This window comes from Toxotes jaculatrix, chromosome 7, assembly GCF_017976425.1.
Source record: "Toxotes jaculatrix isolate fToxJac2 chromosome 7, fToxJac2.pri, whole genome shotgun sequence".
NCBI classification, from domain to species: domain Eukaryota; kingdom Metazoa; phylum Chordata; class Actinopteri; family Toxotidae; genus Toxotes; species Toxotes jaculatrix.
The window spans coordinates 24,777,224-24,801,334 of record NC_054400.1 but is presented as its reverse complement, the minus strand read 5'-3'; the positions used below and the strand labels follow the sequence as shown (position 1 = coordinate 24,801,334).

Here is a 24,111-nt window from a genome sequence, read left to right as displayed (position 1 = left end):
GCTCGTAACTGGCACTGGCAAACAGTCCTCTGGAGGGTAGGATAAATGTTTCGGCATTCATTATGTTTACATATGAAGCAGCAACACAACACAAAAAAATCAGTAGACAAATTCAGCTTTATTGACAAGAACAGTAGTGTTGATACAAGGCAGGAGCTGGGGGAAGCTCAAAACAGTGCATAACTCAGATACAAAAACCATCAGAGCAGCCTTTATTGAATTTGTAGTCTGGATAATCCCTTTAGTTGTTTCTTTAAAAGATGGAAGGAATAAAAAGTTTAGTTTAAAAATGGAATAGACTGAAGTCCCCCTGATGAGAGCTTACATGTAAACCGAGTTTTTTTTTTTTTTCAACTTACTTCAAATACAGTAAAAAACATACATGCATCCCATGTTATTCCACAACTATCAGTCTTACAATGTACACTGATTGCACAAAATCAAATCGAAATCATGACAAAAAGAAATAATACACAAACCGTATACATCCGTCACAGACGATACACGCAAGACTTACTTGGCTATTCCTATATCTCCGACACTGAAAAACCTTCAAGCTACCGTTAATTTACACACCAAATAGTACTGTCCTCTGACTACTGGGCTATTTTCAAAACAGCCTGAGGTAAGCTTTAGCACATGAGACATAGCTCAGTTTCAAAGGCCAAAACAATTAAATAAAATGTGATATAATGCCATAAAATCTTTGAATAAGAACTGTCACAAACAAGACAAATGAAACTTTTTTTTTAAAAAAAAAGTTTATGTTGCATGTTCTTCCCTCAAATTTTGTTGTAAACTAAGTATCAACAAAGTGCCAAAGTATTTCTGATCCCTTCAGCTGACCAAATTTCTCTTGATCCAATGACTGACATGTTCAACCATTAAGTAGTGCAACACAACTCCAACAAATGCAATGAACACGATGATGGAAAAAAAAAAAAAAAAAGGCAAAAACCCAAAAGGCAAGAAAGGGCAGAACAACCACTCAGTGTTCCCTTTTCTGCTTCCGGCCAACGTCCACCTCGTCCAGCCCGGTGGCCGACCTGGACTGCTGCAGTTCACGGAGCTGAGAGTGCGTGCGAGGCGGCTGCTTCTTGAGCTTCTCCAGGTGAATGTCAATGGGGTCGAGTTCGGGCTCCGAGGCGGGGACGGGCAGGTAGCCGCCGTCCCTCGGCAGGCACATACACCAGCCGGCGCCAGCCAGGTCCAGTTCGCCGTACTCGACCTCGGCCTTCTTCAGCTTGAAGTCCACCATGTCGGCCGACTCGCTCATGTCCACCAGCAAGTTCCAGAAGACGCAGCTCAGGATGATGCCCAGCAGCTGCAGGGAGACATGGGAATTTGTTCGTACAAATACTGTCAGGCCAAAATTAAGTAATAAAACAAAACCTAAATTATTAAACAGAAATTTTTGATAATGATTTTTTGTGGTCTCTGTGCAGTCACAAGCGGACCAAGTGTTTTTTAGTTCCAACAACAGAGTCATGTGTTTTTTTATCTAGTTGATTGCTTCACACCAATTTCAAGAGCCACATTCTCCCAGTTAATCTTTCATTTTTATAACATCAATAGTTTGAACTTATAAACTGAATATTTTTGAATAACGCCCTCAGTATTTAGATCAAGTTCCTTGTGAGAAACCAGGTCTCAGATCGACTCTGATGCTGCACTGTTGAACAACCTGATCAAAGTTATGTTCTGATTCAAGCTTTTACTCAGTCCACAGTAACTCAGTGTCTCCAACAGCCACACTGCTGTTTGTGTACAGAAACATGTATTTACAAGTTCAACACACGGGAAGAAATCAGGCCACAACAATTCAAAGGAACCAAAGCAGGCAATTCTCATTAATGAAGATAAGATCAGGGCTGAGAAAAAGTAAGAGGTGGATTTCTCTTTCTGAAAACAGACACTGTTAACTGAAAAAATAGTGTTTTTGTTTTTTGTTTTTTTGGCCAAAACGTCTTGCAGCTTGTAAAAGGTAAAATTTATTCTGAAGCAGTAGTACTGGAGCAAACCGATGCTACTTATGCAGTCGTTTTAGAAAAGTAATTACTGCAATTACACCTCTCTGAAGGGGCCTAAATTTGGTATTCAGATTCACTGCAATGAATTGCAGACAAATTCATTTCTACCAAAATGTATAAAGTGAACAAACTGTCAAAAAGCAAGTTTCTTGATTTAAAGTTACATCAAAATCAATTCAGTCTCTATTAACAATCTGGGAATGTTAAACCTGATGGGCTTTATTCACCAGGCAGTTTTGTTGGGAAGACAATTTAGTTTGAAGAGTCTGTCACAGAAAGTGGGAAGTTTAAAGTTCAAATAAGGCCAAGCTGGAAAGGTGCATCTGGTTGAAAAAAAGAGGGGTTTTTTTAGGGCACTTTAGTTTCAGTGAGTGCAGTGAGTTTGAAATTACCTGTGGCAGCCCAATGGCACAGCAGAGTGCAATGGTTATTCCAATGTTGTCACTCATCCAGAGGTTGACTGCATGGATGCAGCCTCGCACATGGATCAACTCATGCAGGGTTTCGCGCTGATGCACAGACCAGAGGAAGACGACAAGAGCAAAGTTTTCAGTTCTGAACTCAAACTGACAAATAAAAGTGTCTCTTGAAACCTTTGCTGCAAAAACACACCAGTGTTGTGTTGGGAGTTAGAGAGACAAAAAAAAAAAAGGACACTTACCTGTTTATCCAGAGTCTGGTAACCACACAAAGTGTTGATGACCTCTCCCACCTGTGCAAGGAGCCAAGATTTAGAGAGTCAGAGACAAGATTTAACTGAGCTAAGATGGCCAGAGACAACACCATGGGGACACATGTGAAAGTGATGCTCCTCACCAGGAGGGTGTACCTGTCCCCTGCCAGCCAGAGCGTGAACTTAAGCATCTGCAAAGTGGTTTCAACCCTAACAGGTGGGAACTGATAACAGCAGAAACCTAGCCAATGTTCAGCTTTTCCAATCACCTCCTCTATCTCTGTTGTGTGTGTGTGTGTGTGTGTGTGTGTGTGTATGAGCATTGGATGATTCTGGACTTAATTTCTCCTGCACAGCTCCACTGCTTCTAGAGACAGTATCAGTGCTTTGAGCCGAGGGACAGGAGTGATACCGGGCATGTGGAGGGAGGAGGGGGGGGGGCACGAGAGACCAACATTTCATTTAAAAAGAGAAATCTCTTTAAATAAATAAAATGTTGAGAATTTCTATATATATATACACACAGACACAGACACACACCTTTGAATCACAGCACGTCTCCTATTAGCTGGACGAGGCACTTCTCTCACAAAGAATTACGTCTCTGCAGGGTAGATAATAAGTGTCCCTTCTTATTGTGATGAAACAGGAGACGTCACTAACTCAGTGGAAAGTTTCTGGACCTGAACAGTCTCTGTCAGGAGGGTCTAGGATTATCTAACAGGGTGGGTGTCTGCGGCAGGCCCACGTAACGTCACTGATTGTCCTTCTGGATCACATGGTATCAGTACTGGCTAATTAACTGGCTGAACTGGTTACCGTGAAATGTGTCCTCATCTTAGACTAGAAATCAAGTCTGTGCAAACAGAGACAGATACAAATTAAGTGTATTTACAGTCTAGTGCTTGTTTTCAGTCTGACTGTGGCCTTCCAAGCAACCAAAGATGCATTAATTAAACAGAAAAAGCAGTTTAAACAAATGTGTTGAGTGTGTGTGTCTAAGCAGTTCCCCAATAAAAAGTGAGTGAAGCACAAACCACTCTCCCCTGCAGTGCTACAGCATAAAATGCTCATTTGTCCTGTTTTGACCAGTTTGCCAACGATGATATATGAGGTCCAGCTACAGTCCTGATTATGAATGCCCATAATCAGTTACTTATTGGTCAGCACAAACAGACACACAGGGTGCAGTAACGTGCGGCGTAACGTGTTGTCTGTCTCTGGAATTTGATTTCCTGATGTGCATCCATGTAGTCCTAAAAACCGTCCCATCAGAGAGCTCCCTGTCATGTCCCTGTAATGTCAACATGAAGCAGACGGGACCTGAACTAAGAGGCATGTGAAGGCCGGTTTGCTCTGTGTGTGTGTTACCGGCACTCACCTTGCGGCGAACACAACAGGTGTATGGAACCCCACAGGCTAGCGGCCCTGTACCATTGCAGAAATGGTACTGGTTGACCCCCCAGTCTTTATACTCATCCCCTCCACAGCAGGAAAACTGGAAAACAGTAAGAAGATAAGGCGATTAGGAACCAAGCATGCTACGAAAACAAGGGCTCATCGCCAATTAACGTGATAAAACTACAAGCTGGAGTTCTTTCAGATCTCTGAAAACGAAACAACCCACTGAGTTATAGCTTCTGCTGTGCAATCAACACCTCTGCTTCACCTCAGTCCTCCCACTCAGACAGACAGACTAATTATCTTTCTGTATATCCAATTCCTACAGAAAACTAAAGTCGATGTGGAAATGTCTGCAGAGGAAAACAGCTGTTAACGTGAAGGCTGCAGAGCTTCTAAAAATCAATTAAAGGCTGTCATTTGAAAGTACTTCACAGAGAAAATTCAATCAAGTGTCCAAGATGCTAAGACCTTTCCTTAACGATGAAGGACACCTCTATCTTTGTGATCGCCTGACCACAGCTGCACTCCGTTAAACCAGGCACCAAATTGGCTGGGCAGATAAGACATTTTTACAAGCTGTGAAAAAAAAAAAAAAAAAAAAAAAAAAAAAGAAAAAGGATGCACACCAGCTAGGAGGCAGGATTTACTGCCCTTGCTATTGATGTAGGTAATGAAAAAAAAAAAAACAAAAACGCAAGGATCCCTTGAAAGAAAAGTTCAAAACTGTGAAAATGCTAGTCAAGAGGCAAGTGGCTATCTTCTGAGCTCAGGGTCAAAGATTAAATATTCATTACAGCCATTCATTTTAAAGTTCAGTATATACTTCTGAGGAGCTGATACTAATGTAAGTTCTACTTTTTTAGCACAGATGAAATATGTATCTGAAACCTGTGAGGTAAAGAAACATTTCTTAATACCCACCTCTAGCTGCAGTCCATGTTTTTCCCCTCTCTACACAGATACCTGCAGATTTCCTAATGTCTAAGAACCATCTTTGATCCAGTCACCTGAATCATTAGAATGAGTTATCACCCTGACAGTCCTGTTAGTCTACTTGACAGATCAGGAAGTTCACTCGTTAGGAAAGCTGCCAAGCCTTCACGCTGTCTAGACTGCTAACATGTTTGAAAACAGCCAATAACCCCACAGTGCTTGTCTTGTTGCATGTATGTCTTCAGTATGTTGTGAAATGATCATGTAAAGGGTTTCAAAGGTTGTTTGTATGTTTGTAGGCTTTTCTTTTAATGGACACTGTGCCACAACTAAAAGAGCTGCTGGAAAAAACATGATATTTCTAATAATGCAAATGATGTTTATCAACATTCCCACCAAAGATAATCAATAAGCATGAACTGACTGTATACATATTATAAAGATAATATTCTCAAATGCATTAATTGTATCTCTAATGCATCCAAATATATTTCCTGTCTGCTCACATCTTCTAGATAAAATATCATCTAACCTTTTGTTGCACGTAGTCCAGGATATTTTTGAAGTCCAGATCATCGTAGTAGTGTTTAATTCCTTCTCGTATGCTGCTCTGAAACAAGGCTGAGGTCTGGATAAAACCGAGAGAGGCAGAAACACAGAGGAGAGGCGGTCACTGTCATTAGCACTGACGAAGATGATGCCAGTCAGAAGGTACAGTGAAGTGACCTGACTGTGACTGCAGGGCATCATTAGGGGTAGTATACAGGAACGTACAGGACGTGTAAACAAGTGACACAAAGACGTTTACCTTCTTTTCAAAGATGAGAGCTGTGGTGAGTGCGACTGCCTGGAGAAGCAGCAACACACAGAGAACACACAGGAACTGTGGAGGAAGAAGACGAGATTCATAAAGCATTCCCATGGTATGTGATTAGCAACGGTGAAAGGTGTGATTCTGAAACGGACCGACACAAACTCAGCTGCTAAATTCAACAGCTCCTCTTCAATACATCAAAGACACAAAGCATAACATAATGATTAACTACAGATGTCCCAAGCTGATGCTAAAGATCGGTATCACCCATCAACTATGTCTGCGTATCCCGTAGAGCATCATGGGAGGGTGAAGCCTGTCCCAGCTGACACTGGGTGAGGGGTGGGATCCACCCTGGGCAGGTCACTAATCAATCACAGTGCTGACACACGGAGACAGACAACCAATCTCACTCAGAATCCAGTTACTTTCAAACCCCTAAACTGTGGACACTGTATGTTAAAAAGGATCTCTGTCCTACACAGTTCTTTCTATATTGATGTAAACCGACTCAAACTAAAGCTGAGACTTGGCACTTTAATGCATTATCCATTATTTTATTTCAAATTCAATGAGCTGAGGCACAGAGCCTGAAGCACAAAAATGCATAACTGTCCAAACACTCCTGGTCTTCACTGTACATCTGGTTAAAATGGCCCCCTCCAATAAAGAGCAGCACACAGCCCCTTCACTGAGCTTTCCAATGTCTCCATGCTGTGGATAAAATGTGGCTGAGTCTTAATGTTAATTCCATGAAGGACTTAATGACAGACAAACATGAAACTGGGCTGTTTTCTGGTTTGAATGCGCTCTGCAAGCTGGTGTTGGTGCTCAGCCAAAGATCACTCCTGAGGGAAGAATCTGTAAAATCTTCAGCATATACTTGAGTGTCTTTGTAGACCCATCAATTCCACTCAAACTATGAATAATTAAAGTTTATTAACCTTTTCAAACCCAGGACTTCAGCATTTATATCATGTAGCCTGTAAAAAAAAAAAAAGTGTGCCAAACGTAGTAGGTTACACCTGTTACTTCAGCGTGTCAGATACTCCTTTAACTAACATTAACTCCATAACTAACTGCATTTCCTCTGCTGCTGAGCATAAAAGAGTAAACCTTTCCTCCGGGATGAATTAAGCTCTATATTATCACATTACCACATTTTGTGGTTTCAGTGAGGAATAAGCAGCAGAAATGCCTTTGATTTTAAAAAAAAACTGTGCTGTGTACCCATTTATATACAGTATTTACATATACTGCACATATACTGTTGACAAATATATGTTCAAGCACATATTTGTAGATGTACCCTTGAATATATATTTTACACACTCAGACACACACAGATGGCAGTTTATTGGGTACAACTAGATAAAGCTGATGCTGTCCAATGCAGCAGTCCAGCGATCGCTCCCTTCATGATGTTCAGTTTGTGTTTTCAGTGAGGTGTTGATTCAACTGTATGATCATTCTGGAGCCTGCGGTTTGTGGAGCTTTCGAACTGTTATTGCATCTTTATTGCATTATACAGAAGGATCTTCTGTCCAGACCTTTTTTTTATCAGTGAGGGCAGGCGAAATAACAGAAGCACCTCTCTGTAGGATGTAATACAGTTCCATGACAATCAAATCCTCTCTAAAACAATTCCAATAACCCTCATAAAGGGTGGATTTATTGCTGGACTTTTTATTAGTTTTAGCTAAAGGTAAAATGCCAACTGAGTGTATATCATGTACAACAAACATTCGCACCCACGTCCTCTTCCTCCATCATCCCTACCATGTGCAGCAGCGTCTTGTTGTCCCTGAGGGATCCAACCATGCCCACCACCGACACGGTGAACATCACCAGGCCCAGCAGGATGAGCACCACAGCGGGAGCCAGGAAAAGGCCCTCCAGGGTTCGATTCTTCTGCCTTTCCACTTCAGCATACACCCCCACACAGAGCACACAAAGACCCATCAGCTGGGGGAAGAGAGAGGGTTTATGCAATAAATAGCTTGATAATCCTCAGTATGGAGAACAAATAGTGACACTTGTTTGAACCGTGTAGTCGTTCTCATGCATCTCTGGGGATGTAGTATTCGTGTGAAGACAGTGTCTGACATTACAGTCACCTTTATGTGATTGTAAACTCAATACTGTTCCACTGTTTTTTTTTTTGCACATCACAACACTCAACATGAATTCCTAACATTAGTCCTATTTCAGGCAATCTATCAGTAAATCTTAGCTTAAAACCTGAACTCATTTCCCAGTTTATTATATGTGCAGGTTTAGATTATTTTGTTCCCAGTACACAAATCTCAAAATGTGCCGAGTACTTGTATCATGTTGGGTGAAGGCTAAAAAAACGTGAAAGGATGACTAGGGACACAGAAAATAGAAAAATGGAGCTAAAATGTGGTGTTGGTGTAATATGACTGCATCACCACAATCATGACCAGATCCAAAGTGCATCCCGTGCACAGCCTTCCTCTACACTTAGACATCAAACCAGTGATTGGAAGAAATGCCTAGATCATTTACTTAAGCACTGATACAGCATCGAAAAAAAAAATTCAGCAAAATGTAACTCAAGTATAAGAAACTTGTTCAGCTCAGACACATGGAGCTTGTGTCTCATTATTATATATTCCACTATAAGATTGTTCACAGTGATGCACAGTGATGAGGGTTCATGTTAAAGGTATGTTTTTCTGTTGTAACTGGATGAGGTGGAGCTAGTTCAACTACATTAAATACAGTGTTAGGTAATTCAGCCAAGTGGTTTTTAACCTTGGCATCCGCCACATCCAAAGGGTGTCGAGATAAAACTGGGGGGGGGGTCTTGAGATGATTAATCGGTTATTAGAGAAGAAAGAGATTTACTGTCATTTATTGAATTTCCACAAAACCATCTGAAAGGTTTCGAGGGGAAATCGCAGTTTGCACAAGACACTGCTTATTTCTAAGGGGTCACAAGCCAAGAAGGTTGTGAATCACTGCTTTAACAATGTGTTGTATTTCTTATTTTTATTTTTAATTTAATAATCTGTAAAGTGCCTGGTAACTATAGCTGTCAGTTAAGTGTAGTAAAGTACAATATCTCCCTGAAATGTAGGAGTAGTATAAAATGTAAATACTCAAGTAAAGTACAAGTATCTATAACTGTACATATGTACAGCACCTGGGTAAATGTACCTTGTTACTTTCCACCACTGCATGTAGCTGCTCAGTGTGCTGATCACAGTGCTTCACAGTGAACCACAGTCATAAAGTGTTTTACATTTAAGTGATAAGTCGAACCCTGGAAAATATCTTTAGAGCACATGTAGACAAAGTGGTCAGATAGTGTGTCACGACCCTGTTTATATTAAACTAATGAAAGTGCTACAAAAAGAGAAGTAATAAACAGTGTTTACTTCCCTGCTATTGATGTTCAATTGGAAACACAAGCAATCTATCTTAAGAGTTGTAACCCATCTACTTCAACACCGTTTACTGCTCACAACCCTTCATAAAGCATTAGCTGATACATCTGGCTTGGTTCCCACTTCCAGAGTTGCCCTTTCTCCCGTCACTGCTGCAGTAATGAAGATAAGAATGATTAACAGACTGTGTGGACGGGGATCTGATATCATCCTGACAAAACACAAGAATTACTGGCCTTTTATGCGTCATTGGAGGACACTGGAAAGACAGCAAGCCTTGCAGTCTAAGGGTTTGTTAGCTGGATCCTGATGGGTCCAGACACTGGACAGACACTGTGCAAAGGCACAGGGGCACAAGCAAAAGCCTGACCCCTAAACTGTATGTGCTTTATAGTAAGTAGTGTTTCCCATTGATTTCTCACTGGTGGCCCGCCAAAATATCAACACTGACTGCCACATATTGATGTTCTTTTTTTATTTTTTCAACTATTTCAAATGGGTAAAATCTTAATTGACTGTAGAGCTGTGTGTGGTGCATTGATTCACTCAGTCCCTCCTTGCCCTGCTCTCTCTCCCTGTCTCACAAACACATTAGTCATGTTTCCATGTAATATACTGTCAAACAAACTTGAAGTGAAGGAGAGAAAACACAAATTAAGCATGTTTCCATCAACCTGTTTGGAGCAAATAAATTAGGCTGTGTAGTGTCATCAGCAGGTGGCTGTAATAAACAGAGTAGAAGAAGAAGAGATCATGTCCCGGAAACAAAATAAGCTGTTTGACAACTGCCAAGAAACCTTGAAGAAAAAGAAACTAAGTCAGTCACCTTGGCCAATAGCCCGTCCTCTCTGAACACATGATCCTACACAGGAGGAAGGATTGCTGTTGGCTTTTCCCAGCAGCAAAGACCATTAGCATAACTGCTGGTCAATATCGCCTGCTCATGCAGGTGGATAACATCGATGTTAATACTTTAACTCTGACACTGAATGTTTGCTCCTGCAACCCAGAAGAATATTTAAAAATATTTTCAAAGACTCAGAAGGGCTAGCCCTGAGGAAGAACCTTAAGAAAACACGCATGGGAAAGCTGAACAGAGTGATCTGCTATCCAATTAATTTGTTTTGCATATTTCAAGGCTTCAACCAGCAGCAAGAGAGGCAGAGGAAGGGATAGCTGTCGCTAATGAAGAGAGAGATGAAGGAGAGGAGGAGGAGGAGCATAGCAGTCAACCCGCTGTCAATGAAGACATTTGCAGTGGCAAACGGGTGGTGGTGGCCATCTTTGTGGTTACCACCACAAAGATTGTTTTCGTAATGTTAGCCCCCCTGTCAGCTACTACCACAAATACAATCTAATTTTGTGGGAAACACTGGTGAGCATGAATCTGAAACTTGCAATCATTCCTTTGCAAAAATGTAATAAATTGCTACGTTAGTAATTGTTAATTAGTTATTTCTCTTACTTGTAGTATGAGCTAAAACATTGTATGATTTTAACTAACCTTAAGAAAATAAGAAGTAAAAGATAAATCGGTCAGACCTATTCATACTCCACTAGATGAGGTGACGTAGCTCCTGCAGCTTTATTCCTTTGATAAGAATCCCACTTAAATCACATTAACCAAACTTAACATTACAACAGCAAAGATGGCTTCAATTAAGTCTGCATGTTTAGCTTGGGTCCAAAAGAGCTTCTGTCTGCTGAGCTGAGCTGAGCTGAACCACACTGTCCTAAACCACAGCAGTGAGAGGGAGAGATGGATCATATGAAAGGGGACTCTGGAGCACTAATGGAATCAAACTACTAATGTTTTGGAGTCATATTCAATAATGTGAGTGAGGGTGTATATATAACATTATTCCGACAATGTTCCTGGAGATGAAAGTGGTGTAGGGGTGAGAGGGAAGAAGCATGAAACCAGACTAAACATAGTGCAGTGATGAAGGCTTAAGGTCACTCATCTTTATTTCTTACTGGTCTGTTCAGTATCTAAAATAGGTGCTGGATCCCAAATTACTCCCCGCCATTAAAAACAAATAGAAATATGACCAAAGTACAGTATATGAGTAGATCATTTATTCAGCTGCCAGAGCTCTTGGTGGCACAGACAAACTCTGCAGCCACAATCAAAGTTTACATTCATGAATCTAATTCATTAATCTGTGTTTTCTTAGGTAGCTTAAGAAGAGAGAGATATGTTATAACATATCACCCTTGCTTAAATCTGTGCTTCACCATGGTCATCACATTCAAAATGGCCTTGGCGCCATAAAATTTAAATTTGTTCACCTGCCAAAGTGCTAAAGTCACTATCAAATTAAAACAGTGACCAGTGAAACCTCACTGAAATAAATTTCTGTTTATTGCCCACATTATTCCAAATAAACCAGAGCACTCTGAACATGCCAGGACCTGATTTTAAAACTGTGTTTGGAATAATTTTCCCTCTGTCCAAGAAAACTTTACCTGTTTACACGTTTAAAATAACATCTTAGAAAGGTCGGGATCAAACAACGATGAATCATCAATATTTCTTTACTTTAAGTATATCATTAATTTAAATTAAAATATAAACCTGAACTTGTTGAAAGACAAACAAAGGAGTCTTTCAGTCAGCTCATATTTTCTGTCGGCAGATCTATTTACTAACAGTATCATCCCTTTAACTGGATCCAACGCCCTGCACCACCGTGCTGTTTGTTAGCCGGTGATCGCTGTTTATCGCTTCAAATCCAAATGCAATTACTCATATTTCAGTATACTGTTCTATCATTATATTGCCCACAATTATTGTATTAAGAGCAGATTAAATTTCGGAGAATACATGTAGCCTTAAGTGGTAATGTCTATATTGTAAGCTAACCATTACCACCAGCTAGCTAGTGTCCAGAGAATTCCACACCAAATTCCATTACAGATATAGTAACTAATTATTAATTTGCTCAACAACGACTACACAAAGTTGTAATCAAGATTTAGAACTGGTTTCTATCCATTACAGTCTTCTGGTAAATACGGAATATGTTCAATCAAACACACGGTGACATATTCCAATAAAATCTCAGATATACTCCGTCTCCCCCCGTTAGGCTATTTGGGTGGAAGTTCGCTGGAGTTTGAGGCGAGTCAGCGATTTACATTAAAATTGTAACCAAAAGACTTGGGGTGTTTGTTTGGGGTACATGCCGAATTGTATAGTATATCGTACAGATTTGCAATATGCCTGAGGTTATTTTCTACATAGTGTGTGTGTGCCTGGAGCAAGTAGTACGTTTAAACGCATTTGTTCTGAATGAAGTTTGGAGTGATGTCTTATTGATGCTATTGGGTGGTTCGCGTCATACTACTACAATTAGCAGACACTGTTTCAACTCAAACGAACTTTCTATGGCACACAGAGTGCTAATGTCAATAAACTGACCAGAAACTTACCGAGAATAGCATTGAGTAGACATTTAAGGTGAATTTGATGAAGTAGTAGAAGTGGTTGGTTTTCTTCAAATCAGAGTAAGACGGCATGGCTGCTTTCGTTAATGAAGCTAGCTAAACAAGCTTGCTAGCTATCCTTCGTGTTCAGGGGAAATCAAAATAATATTAAAGAATAATAAATTATTGTTAATGAAATGAAAAACGATTATAAGAGAGCTAACTAAATTTTAAATATGTTGCAGCTCTCATTTCTCACATACTATTGTGGATAGCCACCGAAACGAAACCACTTCCGTGCGACCGGTCAGTCCACGCTTTGTTTTGACTACATTCTTAAAGGGGCAGAGCACACAACCTCATTATTTAATTGGATTAAGACTCCACGGTCTATTTCTAACATTATTTTCTGCTAATTATTTTTTTGTTTAAACGATTATTCTTGTGGCGTTTATTTCTGATTTTTTTTTTTATGAAAGAATTACATCTATAACAACATAAATCAATTTCACCATTAAATTGCGACACTGAGTAAAGAAGTGCATTATCATTCTAGCAAAGCAGGTGTGGAACTTAGGTGGACAGAGAGGGCAGACATCGACCCATACAAAAGTAAAAAGCACTTTGTTTTTGAAAAAGAATGAGAATGAGAAATGAAACAGAATAAAACTATAACGACCCCCTAAAGAAACTGGGTCACAGTGGTAATAAAATAAAAGATTACATGAAAAAAAATAGACTATGAATGAGCATTCAGTCAGTGAGGATTGTTAAAAGTGATACAGTTCTTACTGCATTACATTTCTTTGAATGTGAACTGCATGTAAGGATGGATATTCAAATATCCATGACCACAATATGTATGTAAATCAAAACATACTTAAATGAATGAAAAACAAAGACTACAAGTGAAGAGAGTCTGAATGCAAAGCAACCCTCAGACAGCTGTAGCAGTCGTTACTAAGAGTATTTGTAATGCATTACTTCTGAACTCAGTGCACAACTAATCCCAGCTCTTGCTTCAAGTTGCATCAGTTGTCTCCACCACTTGTTGGATATATTTGGCACGCCTGTGACATTACTGATGCATTCACTAATAGGTTTAAATGCTGGCCATGTGTTAGATGACCTGAGTGATTATCAGCACTATAACTGTTTCTTCTTCTGAGATTCACAGCTTTTGAAGATGGTTTGGGTTCTTATTTGCTATTGCAGTATAGTTTTAGTTCCAGTTAATTTTCTCAGAGGTACATTTACCAAGCTGTGGTGCTTTGTTTCATATTCCAGGTGATGTGCAACCTCATCCACTGTGCACACTCCATTATATGTGTCACAGAAAGAAGCATGAGCTAGCTATAAGTCACATCAGTCATCAGGTTACATTTAATCAATCACTGAAGTCCTTCAACCAATGTTATCCTCTTTCTGTGCAAACATACACGTTTACTATGTCTCCTTGAGCAAGACATGGCTGTGCTGTGGCTGACCCTGACCTGTGAGGGGGAATCAAAGCAAGAATTTCTCTACTGGGATCAACAGAATATTATGTTATCATGCACTGCCCTGTAATGCAGGGGTAATGTATCTCTGATGCATGCTGGGATCACATCCATTCTTGCATGACAATAAACAGGAATAAGCAGGCAAAGAAAGGAATGAATGATCGTGCACGGCTCGGATCCACACTGCCAAACATCCTTCCAGCGGCTTCTCTAACTCATCAGCATATTCATTGGTCTTTGCTGAAGGAATTAAAATCTATCACCCCTGTGCACATTCTGAGGGTCATTTATGTGTCAGCAGTTCATCAGAGGCAACACTCAGTGTCTCACATCCTTCACAAAAAATTGAGTTTAAATTTTCAGTGGGAGGTAGGGGAATGTTTAGACCAAGCTACCGAAAGCCAATCAATCTGAAAGGCCGAAATAACATTTTGGAATTCAGAAATGTTTTCATGTCTCCGACTCCCTCAGGATCATCAGCCAGCCTTCGAGACAGTTTGCATGGACTGAATTGACTGTAAATTCAGAAACTCAGCTCATTTCATGTGTTAAGTCATCTGAATCCAGCTCTTCCTCTGCCACCCTCCTTTCCTCACACACACACGTATAGTACATACACACACAGCCACTGCCTTTTGCCATCACATTCTGTGAGTGACATATAATCATGATAACAATAATTTTCACCAAAATCTAATTTAAAATTGTCGTTATGCTAATATATATATACATGTAAGAATTTCTATACAATGATGCTGTAATGCTCCAATGTAACAAAACTAACATGTTTTATTTAGTGAATTTATTCCTTTTGGTGAAGTCAATATGAATGTGTGTCGGTGGTATAAAATCACTTTAGGATTATGCTACCCCTTCGATAACTCCTTGCTGTCACGACAGTAGGATCTGTGAGATAATTTTTTCCTCACTTGAAATGAGATGAGTAGCTGACTTAAGTTGTGGGAACAACTGTGAAAAGGGACCCTCAGCTGGCTGATGTAGTGAAAAAGATAAAAATGATTTTACCAACAACTGTTGCTCTATCATAAATTGTTTCAGCATCAGTAATTGTTGTTATACACAATAGTGGTCAAAAGTTTTTTATTGAAATTTAAGCTGTTAAAGTCCAGTTAATAAAGTTAAGTGTCATAAAGGTAAAAGATAAACTGAAAAAAAAACAACAAAAAAAAAGTCACTAAAAACTGGAGAATCATGTAAATTCCCTGGAAAAGTAGAAATTGATTAACTTAAAGCTGCAGCAATGGAAGTAAATGAAGCCTTGAAAGTTAATGCGGCTTAACTCTTAAGGCTCAGTTCCTGCAGGTGACCCAACATCTGTTGATAACTTACAAACCCTCTGTCTGTACAAAGGCAGTGTTGGAGCAAATGGTGTTACTACATCTCTGATGCATAATCAGGACAATACTGTGATGCAGGAAGTAGATCTGTATATTGATGTCATGATGGTGAGAAAAAGGCAAGTAGCAAAGGACGATCTATACATTATATACATGTACGCAGTCAGTCTCTGAGGAGGACCTGATGGCTCTCCACTTTGCAGCCCTCACAATGCCCAGCAGCATGAATGTTCTACAGAGCGTGAAGCCAAAAAGGCTTCTACAACCCACCTTTATAGGTATGTAGTGACCTCTCCATTTCTGCTTCTGACACTGCTCTCACAGCTTGTGATATCTGGCCCACTGCCTCTTGATGATCACCAGCTTTGATCAGCTGCTTTGAGGCTTCTGACGGCAGGATCTCACCGATGTCGATGTAATGGTGTCAGGGAGCTACCAGCCTAGGTCTGTATGCAGCTGCCAGCTCGTCGCTGTAGCAGGGAGGCCTGTGAACACTATGGGACTGCTCACCAGCTCTTGTGAAAGCAATGTGCTTTGAAATATAGGTGGAAGTACTTTCTGCTCTCGATGGCTAAAGGTGTCATTATGCTCAAATCAAAGCTTGTCAGATGGTCAAGTAGCATTTTTCCAGCTTTCCAGTATCAGAATTGGGGGAGAAAGTATGCAAGGTCTGGCATTTTCTCTCAGTATCTCCTTTTTTCCATGTTTTTATATAACCATTTTTGTCATTTTTTTGTGTTTTTAGGTGTCTTTTAGTTGTTCAGAATAGCTATAAATACCTTTTCCTTCTGACTTGGTCAGACAACACTTTGTGCAAACTAGTTCATTTGGAGCATACCAACATTTTACTGCAATGTCCTCTGTTCCATGGCTCCTCAGCTGTGGCAAAGAGAGTACTCGCCTCACGGTTCCTCACTGTTGCTCCATACATGGTAGTTGAAAGGACAGTGTAGCATGTTACACATAGACTAAGTCTTTAAAAAACTGCTTCCTCTGAGCCTGCTGTCACAGTGTCCTAATTCCTTTAGGTTCAGAGATGTTATGTGAAATGAGCAGTATATTAATAAAGGCGAAGCCTGGAGTGCAGTTGTCCAGATTTAGTTGCTGAGATTGTATTTCAGCTGCATGTGCTCATCCAACATGTGGATTAAATGTGTCTGATTTATGATGTTGTGTGTAACTTGACCATTCTACACACTGTGGCTTTAAAACACAAAGGCCTTAGCATGCACACGTCTGTGTCTGTGGTTTACATATTGTATGTCTGTGGAGTAGATGTGGGTTTCTTATTGTGCCTAGACTGGTGGCTGTTTGCACATGAATTTAATATACAAAGCACACTGAATGTACATGTAATGAAATTTGCTATATAAGTCAAATTGCTTGCATTGCCAATCTGACAGCTTTTCTGATTCTTATAGCTACTAAGAGTTGTCAGCATCAGCATGTCCCCTCTTCTGGGGAGAAGAGTGGTCATTTATGTGTCCCCTCTTTTTCCCTGTCTGTTGCCATTTTCCTCTTTTTCTTTCCTCTTTTTTCTCTCCATCTCATTTCTTCTTCCCACCTTTCTCTCATCCTTTCTCTGACTTCCTCTTCTCTCCTCTGCTCTGTCTCCTCTCTCTTGTCTTTGTCTCTTTTTTATCCCTGTCCTGTCATTCCCTCTTATGTCTTTCTGTGTCTTTCCTCTCCTCTCTCATTTTCCTCCCAAGCCAAAACTATTTGAAAGTGAAAATGAAGGTAAACAATAAAATTAGTGTATTCCCTTAACTGTCTGTTGCAAGTGTCCATCATAGTTTACACACTGACGTCCTGGTTTGTCTTTCCTACTGTATTTTCACTGGCAAACGGTTTTCCTTTATGGTGACACATTTTAGGTGGGCTAGCTTTCATTTTTACTTCCAGATAATGTGGTTTAGATAATCGGGCTATTGGTTTGTCTGCAACTTGCCAGATCACCTGACTGCTCTGTTTCTTGCTCTGTCTGACCGATTTCCATAACAACTCTGGGGGTTAAGGTGTCAACCATGAACAGTAACATCCCCAGTTCGAGTCCAGTTTGAGACCATTCCCTTCTCTCTCTCCCCTCATTTCCTGTCATCTCTCTTCTATCTGCTGTAATAAGGCCATAATTTTTCTAGAAAGAATGAAAAGACATTCAAAGAAAGTAATTTGCAGTTACATGTTACATCCCTGACTCCATCACAGCATTTTGATAATTTTTCAATTTTACTTTAATGACTGAGGAGCACAGTTAAAAGCTCCGGCAATCATACTAACAAAACCTCTGGGATACTGCCCAACTATGTTCTGGCAGATGGTAAATCATTAGTTAGTGTGGTTAGTATCTTGCCTTTTTCATTTCTTCTGTGAGGATTCATACCATCTGGCACTTCTCATCAGGAGCAGGTCGCCTGCCTTTGTCAGTGGCTCACAAGATTCCCTTCAGTACTCAGTCCCTGGGGACCTGAAGTGTTTCTGTCTGGGCTGATGGAACTGCCCTGCTTGAATCACACAGTCATGTCTGTTGTGGAGGGCTTGAGTGGAATCAAGGGTTGGACGATGGAGATGATGAGACAAGACGGGAAAAAGACTGCAGAGAGGAGGCAGACTTGTATTTGCTGAGTAATTTGCCGAGATGTGTTATTTCTTGAAATAACGAATAAGCAAAACCTTACACAGTGTTTAGGTTAATGTTGAGTGCTACAAAAAATGCATTTCATACAGAGTAATGTTCATATAAATACAGAATGTACTGTTTGCAGCCTGATGACAGTCATTTTAAAGCAATTAGCATTATGACCTATTAGAACAAAGATGCAGCTGTCATATTTTGCCCTTTTCCTGCTCCTGTACAGTTCTGCCTATGCTGCATTTACTGCCCGGTGTTATTGTGTTCACCTCAGACTCACACAATGCTCCTTTGCGTCACAGCAGGTGGTGATAAGACGGTGCCAGCAGCCATGAAAGGAGGCTCAGTGTCAGTCACATTATAGCACTGATGACAACTTTAGGAGGCTAAAGAGAAATTAGCTTTTCTTTAACTTTGAAAAAATAGATATGACTAATAGATTTTATAAAAAAATATTTTCAAAACCCAATGACAGAAGGAGCAAAATAGCTTTCAGTTTCAGCAGCACCTGCTGATTGGACAGGATCATATCACCAGGAGTGGTGAAGAAAACAACTTGTCATCACAATCAACCTCATTTGCATCACCTGACACTGACTTGTTTTTCTGTTGGCTGTGACTGGATCTACCAAACCCCTTAAATTACACAGAACAAATGGCAGATTTCAAGTAACTGATCCACCTGATTAATATTGATTTTTATTGATTTTTTTGTTATGATATTATAATTGTAAGTTGCACGTATGCTTTGATTCCACCCATCTTAAATCACTTAATGCATGTGGTTAGCACATAGTTGGCATATTTAAAAATAAAATGCTACATAAGTCTGTTTCACACATCATTATAAATCGGCCAAGGTTATATAATATTATTAATATTATATTATTATTATGATTATATTTCACTGTAAATTTTAATCTAAATTGTGACAATAACACTTTCAAACATGAAAACGAAAACTGGATTATTGAATCATCAGAGATCAAACCCACACATATGAGATTTCAGTGTGATAGAATGATTTCATTTAAATAATGTCAGACATGGACAGCCATACTGATGCAGTCTGTCAAATCCTAGACAAAAAAGAAGTCGTTTGCAGGTAATAGGATGTAGAATTGATCTGACCTCAGTGTAATTTGGTTTCACTCCAGCTGACCTTGTTGGAAAGATGGCCGTGTTAGCAGTTAATACATCTGACAGATGAAGTATTGTAAGTGGCATGTTGATTCAGTGAGGAGAAGATGCACATCTTGTACGGCTAAACGAGAGAAGAGAGGAAGGGTCGACAAATACACTGTCTGATTTAGGTGACACAACATAGATGATGTTAAAAAGAAATGTCACAGTGCCTTAAGGTTATTTTACGGGTAAACAGATGGTCATCATTTAGTATCTCTTAAATTCAATTCAATTTTATTTACATGTCTAAATCATAGTGGTTACGGTGTTTGGAGGACAACACTGAACAAGTGTGGTGGCCTTCTGGTTTCTCCTGTCTGAGGCTTATATCACATAACCACATGGCATCCTGTCAGTCAGTCTGGGAAGCACGTCAGCCCCCTCATGGTCAAATTTGTCCTGTCTCTCTACGGCATCAAATAAAGTCAACAATACCACTCTTACTCAGCAAAGGTGAGCTAGTGTTTTAGGTACTATAAAAATCTTTCTTTGAAGAGTGATCACACCACACCACACATCACACCACACACCACCAACAAATGGGAGTCTCTCTTGACATGTGCAGTTTAAGTGAAACGTCAATTAAATGGCATATAAATCCAAGTGACACTGCAGCAAGAACAGTTAAAGGACCAGTGTGGAGGATTTAGTGGCGTCTGTGGATGAGGTTCCAGACTGCAACCAACTGAACACCCTTCCCCTCAATCTTCACTTTCCATGCAGGTAACATAAAAACAAGAAAGGCCCTCTCTAGAGCCAGTGTTTGGTTTGTCTGTTCTGGGCTACTGTAGAAACATGGCGGTGAAACAGGACAGGCCACGTAGAAGAGGACCCACTTCCTCTGTAGAAATGAAGGGCTCATTTAAAGCATTTAAAACAACATCACAGTGATTCTTAGTTATATGTGATCATACACTGATGAAAACATAATTTTGAATTACATAACATAATTAGATATTTATGGATATTATATTCAGTTTTGGCCAATAGAGCCCCCTAAATTCTACACACTTTAATTTAATTAGGAGTCAGAGAATTTGGGGCACTCTGCAAATATAGTGAAACTGTCTCACAGTGCATGGTTGGTATACAGGTTATTGTGGCTGATTTGGGGATTTCATGGCCATAGTTGTGCGGTGTAACTGTGATGGAATTGGAAATGGGGTGAAATAAGAGGGAATATGTTAAGCTTTTAAGCGTGTGAAAGAGACTGGTATTGTTTACCTGTTTTGCTTTCCATGCAGCATTTCATTCTCCACCATGGAGCTCTGACAGCTGTGACGAAGAGGACAGTCCAGAGTCGATCGAAGCTTCTCCCAGGAGAAAAACAATGTCCTTGAGCAGGAGGAGCAGAGTTGCCACAACTGGACACCATCTAACATTGAATTACTGCTGGGGGGGAGATAATGTTTTTGGTTTGTATGTCACAGGTGTCATTGAGGAACCGTTGACCCGGGTAGGACACAGTTCAGTGACATTACATGTAAAGCAGAGGAAATTACAGGACGGAGGGGAACAACTAAGAGCCAGCTCTTGACATCTACAGTGGGTGTTACCATTGTCACAACCCCTAGCACAGTGCACGGGCCTCATGCAAATACAATTTTTTAACTTTCCTGCCCAAAAATTAGCTAAAATTCAATCTGCAGTCATGGTTATAAAATCTGATGATTTTTGAATGAATTTGACCTGATGCTATCATTAAAGGAAAGTTTAGGGTCACCCTGGGGGCTGTGAATTCACAGAAAATTTCATGTAAATTCAGGTGTTAGAGTTGTCATGGACCAAAGTGTTTGTCAAGAGGTAAATTTGATTTAATAACACTCGAAAAAAAAGGACACAATTATGTGAAATTCCAAGGGTTGTCGAGATATTTTTCGTGGTGGACAATCAGTTGGAGGGATGGGCTGACTAACTGCTTCCTTTATTTAATTACAATACTCACATTAAATTGCTGTCTCCTTTTTCAAGTGAGCCTTGGTCAAAACAGCAACCCACAAAATCATCCTACAAGAGGTACATGAGGTTCTGGGTACTTGGCACTGACACAGAACAAGCCTGTATGAAAGCCATAGCCTGCAGTGCGATTAATATGAGCTGTGAGAAGAGAGGCAGAAAATAATGGAGTGTCAGAGATGTGAATTGCATGATTTTCTGTGCTCTGAGTTTGATGTAGTAAATTATGGCCTTAGTGTCTGACAAAAAAAAAAAAAAAAACTCTCTTTTTGCAGTATTATTCTGATAGTATGATGTCCACAAAGGACAAACACACAGAGAGAAAGCACAAATGAAAAGAAAATGTGTAAAAAGAAGAAATGCTGCACTGTGAGTGCTCTGACATGTTAGTGGGAGTGATTGGCTTGATTTGGAGCAACAGCAACAGAACAGATACTTTTGCTTATGTATCTAGCCCTACTCTTTATTAAATTCAAATATTTTTTTCAAGTGAGAAAGGAACCATTTAAATTTAAATTTCTGGACATTTTTATCCAAATCTGTTCGGCAATTTGCTCTAGTTTGCAATTTGCTCCACTGTCCTCTCTGAGACACGTCAGCATAGAGCATGTTAGATCTCCAAGAAGAACAGGGCTACAATTTCAAACTCTAATACCAACAGGGCTGACTCAGGAGTATGAAACAAAACTTTTTTTTGTAAATTCATATTTAGACTTATTGAAGGTTGTTATCTTGCCCTGTTCTCAACCATCACACACACTGTGTATGTTAAAAATACATGCAGTGATGTATGCAGATTTTCTGAAGTGACTTTTATGGGGTTATATATCCAGTTTAAGATGCTTTTTGTAAAACTTTATAAAATTTTCTAGCTTTCTCAAACTAAAATTGTTGATATTTTTGGTATTTTGATGTGTTGTTGATATTTCTTTGGTGTCTTGTCATAACTTTGATTTGTTGCCTTTGTGCGTTTACTATTTGAGATAACTGTTAATTGCCTTGAGATGTTTATCATTCTGTGTGGGTTGGATGGTTCACCACACCTGTCATCACAGAGCCTGCCAGCCTATTTGTGTGCATATATAGAGAGAGAGAGAGAAAGAGAGAAAGAGAGAAAGAGAGCTACTTCTAAAGCATCTTGATGCAGTTCATGTGAGGTCTGAGCTCATGGACATGCAGCTCTAATGAGCGTCTTAATGAATGAGTGAGTGACTACCTGCTTGCGACTGTGCCCCACAGGGAATTATTCCGTCAGCAAAAAGGTACATACAAAAACCAGCACGATATTTTCTTTAATGTGAACCGCAGGCTCTAGAGACAAAGCTGTATTAGTTTGTTAAATGAAGATGCATTAAAGTCAAGTTCAGCCCTGATATCTTAGAATTTCTAATGTAATGCCGGAGACATTGACAAGCCTAATAAACCCCAGCCATGCTACTGGCTCCGTATTTAGACACAGCGTTGCTTTGAGCTAAATGTTAATGTAAGCTCTAATTCACTCAGAATGTGCAAGAATTAGCTCTGAACACAAAGTCCAGAGGAGGCTGACGGGAATGTCATTAGTTTTGCAGTTTATTTCAAGATTCAAGATGTTCCTTATTGTCATTTCACATGGTATTTACAAAGATACACAGGCTGAAACAAAATGCTCACCAGCTTCTGACAATCAAAATAAATAAATAGTGGAGAAAAAAAACAAAAACAAAGCAAAACACAGTAACTTAAAGTGACTGAAGTGATTGTGACATTCTCTGTCTCACAGCAGTGTTTGTGCGTGGGTGTGTGTATGGATGGAGAGGGGGCACAGTCCGCTCATCAGAAGCTGTTCAGCATCCTGCTGGATCTGCAGCTGATGCTCCTGTACCTCTTGCCAGATGTAAGAGGAGGGGTGGTGAGGGTCAGTGATGATGGAGATTGCTCTGCGTATGCAGCGCTGCTGGTAGATCTCCTTCAGGAACGGAAGAGGGGCAGCAACAGTTCTGATAGCAGTCTTAACAATCCTGTTGCTCGTGGGCCCTGTCACGACGGAGCAAGGACTTGGACCCAAACGCACGACTCCACAGACAAAATCAAAAGTAATGAAGTTTATTCTTACAAAGGAGCAAAATACGAGTCACCCATAAAGGGCAAAAGGGCACAAAAAACATAAGTACAAAACATGAACACAAAATCACTCTAGCGAGGAAAAAGGATTGAATAAGGAGCAAAAACCAAACAAGAAACACAGTAACAAATAAATACAGAACCTGGCTTGAGTTTACGAGGACAAGAGTTAAGATAAGTTCACTCTACGAGAGACAAGACCAACTGGCACAGAACAAAGGGAGAAGTAGACAGTATATAGACACAAGGTAATGGGAAACAGGTGACACCAATTAGGACGGGGCAGACAATCACAAAACTAAACTAGACAAAGACAGGAAGTAGACTATGACAAGATACACAAGGCCATGATTTCAAAATAAAACAGGAACTACTAACAAAACTTAACAAACTATACAAGAATCCGAAAAGGTTCAAATGTCTACAAAAGAGATCATAACATAACAAAAGCCCCCTCAGGGGCTAGTCATGACAGGCCCTGCAGGACGTGAAGCTGTGTGTCGGGGTGTTTTGGATGGTGCCCCTGTAAAATGTGATGAGATGAGGTGTGGGGAGTCCTGCCTTTCCATGGCTCCATGGCTCCACCCAATAGTTGATGAGACATTTCACCAACCACAAATGTCAAACCTCACAGTGGTGCTACAGAAAAACTCCAGAAAACCAGAGTCATCAAGACTCATCC

General features: G+C 40.1%; 1 protein-coding gene across 1 annotated transcript; it reads right to left on the bottom strand.

Annotated features, from left to right (window-relative positions):
* Positions 1-263: 263 nt before the first annotated feature.
* Positions 264-13,002, bottom strand: zgc:110329 (uncharacterized protein LOC550500 homolog). Its single transcript, XM_041043334.1, has 8 exons — positions 12,703-13,002; positions 7,634-7,819; positions 5,849-5,923; positions 5,573-5,668; positions 4,085-4,201; positions 2,692-2,742; positions 2,423-2,539; positions 264-1,324 (listed from the first exon to the last, which is right to left on the bottom strand). The coding sequence occupies exons 1-8, from the start codon at positions 12,787-12,789 to the stop codon at positions 989-991; spliced, it is 1,065 nt and encodes a 354-aa protein (XP_040899268.1). The 5' UTR covers positions 12,790-13,002; the 3' UTR covers positions 264-988.
* Between the last annotated feature and the right edge of the window lie 11,109 nt (positions 13,003-24,111).

What these genes read in the sequence shown, in the direction of transcription:
- zgc:110329 (XM_041043334.1), bottom strand. Translation starts at nt 12,789, where the DNA reads ATGCCGTCTTACTCTGATTTGAAGAAAACCAACCACTTCTACTACTTC. An exon ending in TCTACTCAATGCTATTCTCG is followed by an intron (nt 7,820 to 12,702) that starts GTAAGTTTCTGG and finishes CTCTTCCCCCAG; the next exon opens with CTGATGGGTCTTTGTGTGCT. An exon ending in ACCAGACTCTGGATAAACAG is followed by an intron (nt 2,540 to 2,691) that starts GTAAGTGTCCTT and finishes TCTGTGCATCAG; the next exon opens with CGCGAAACCCTGCATGAGTT.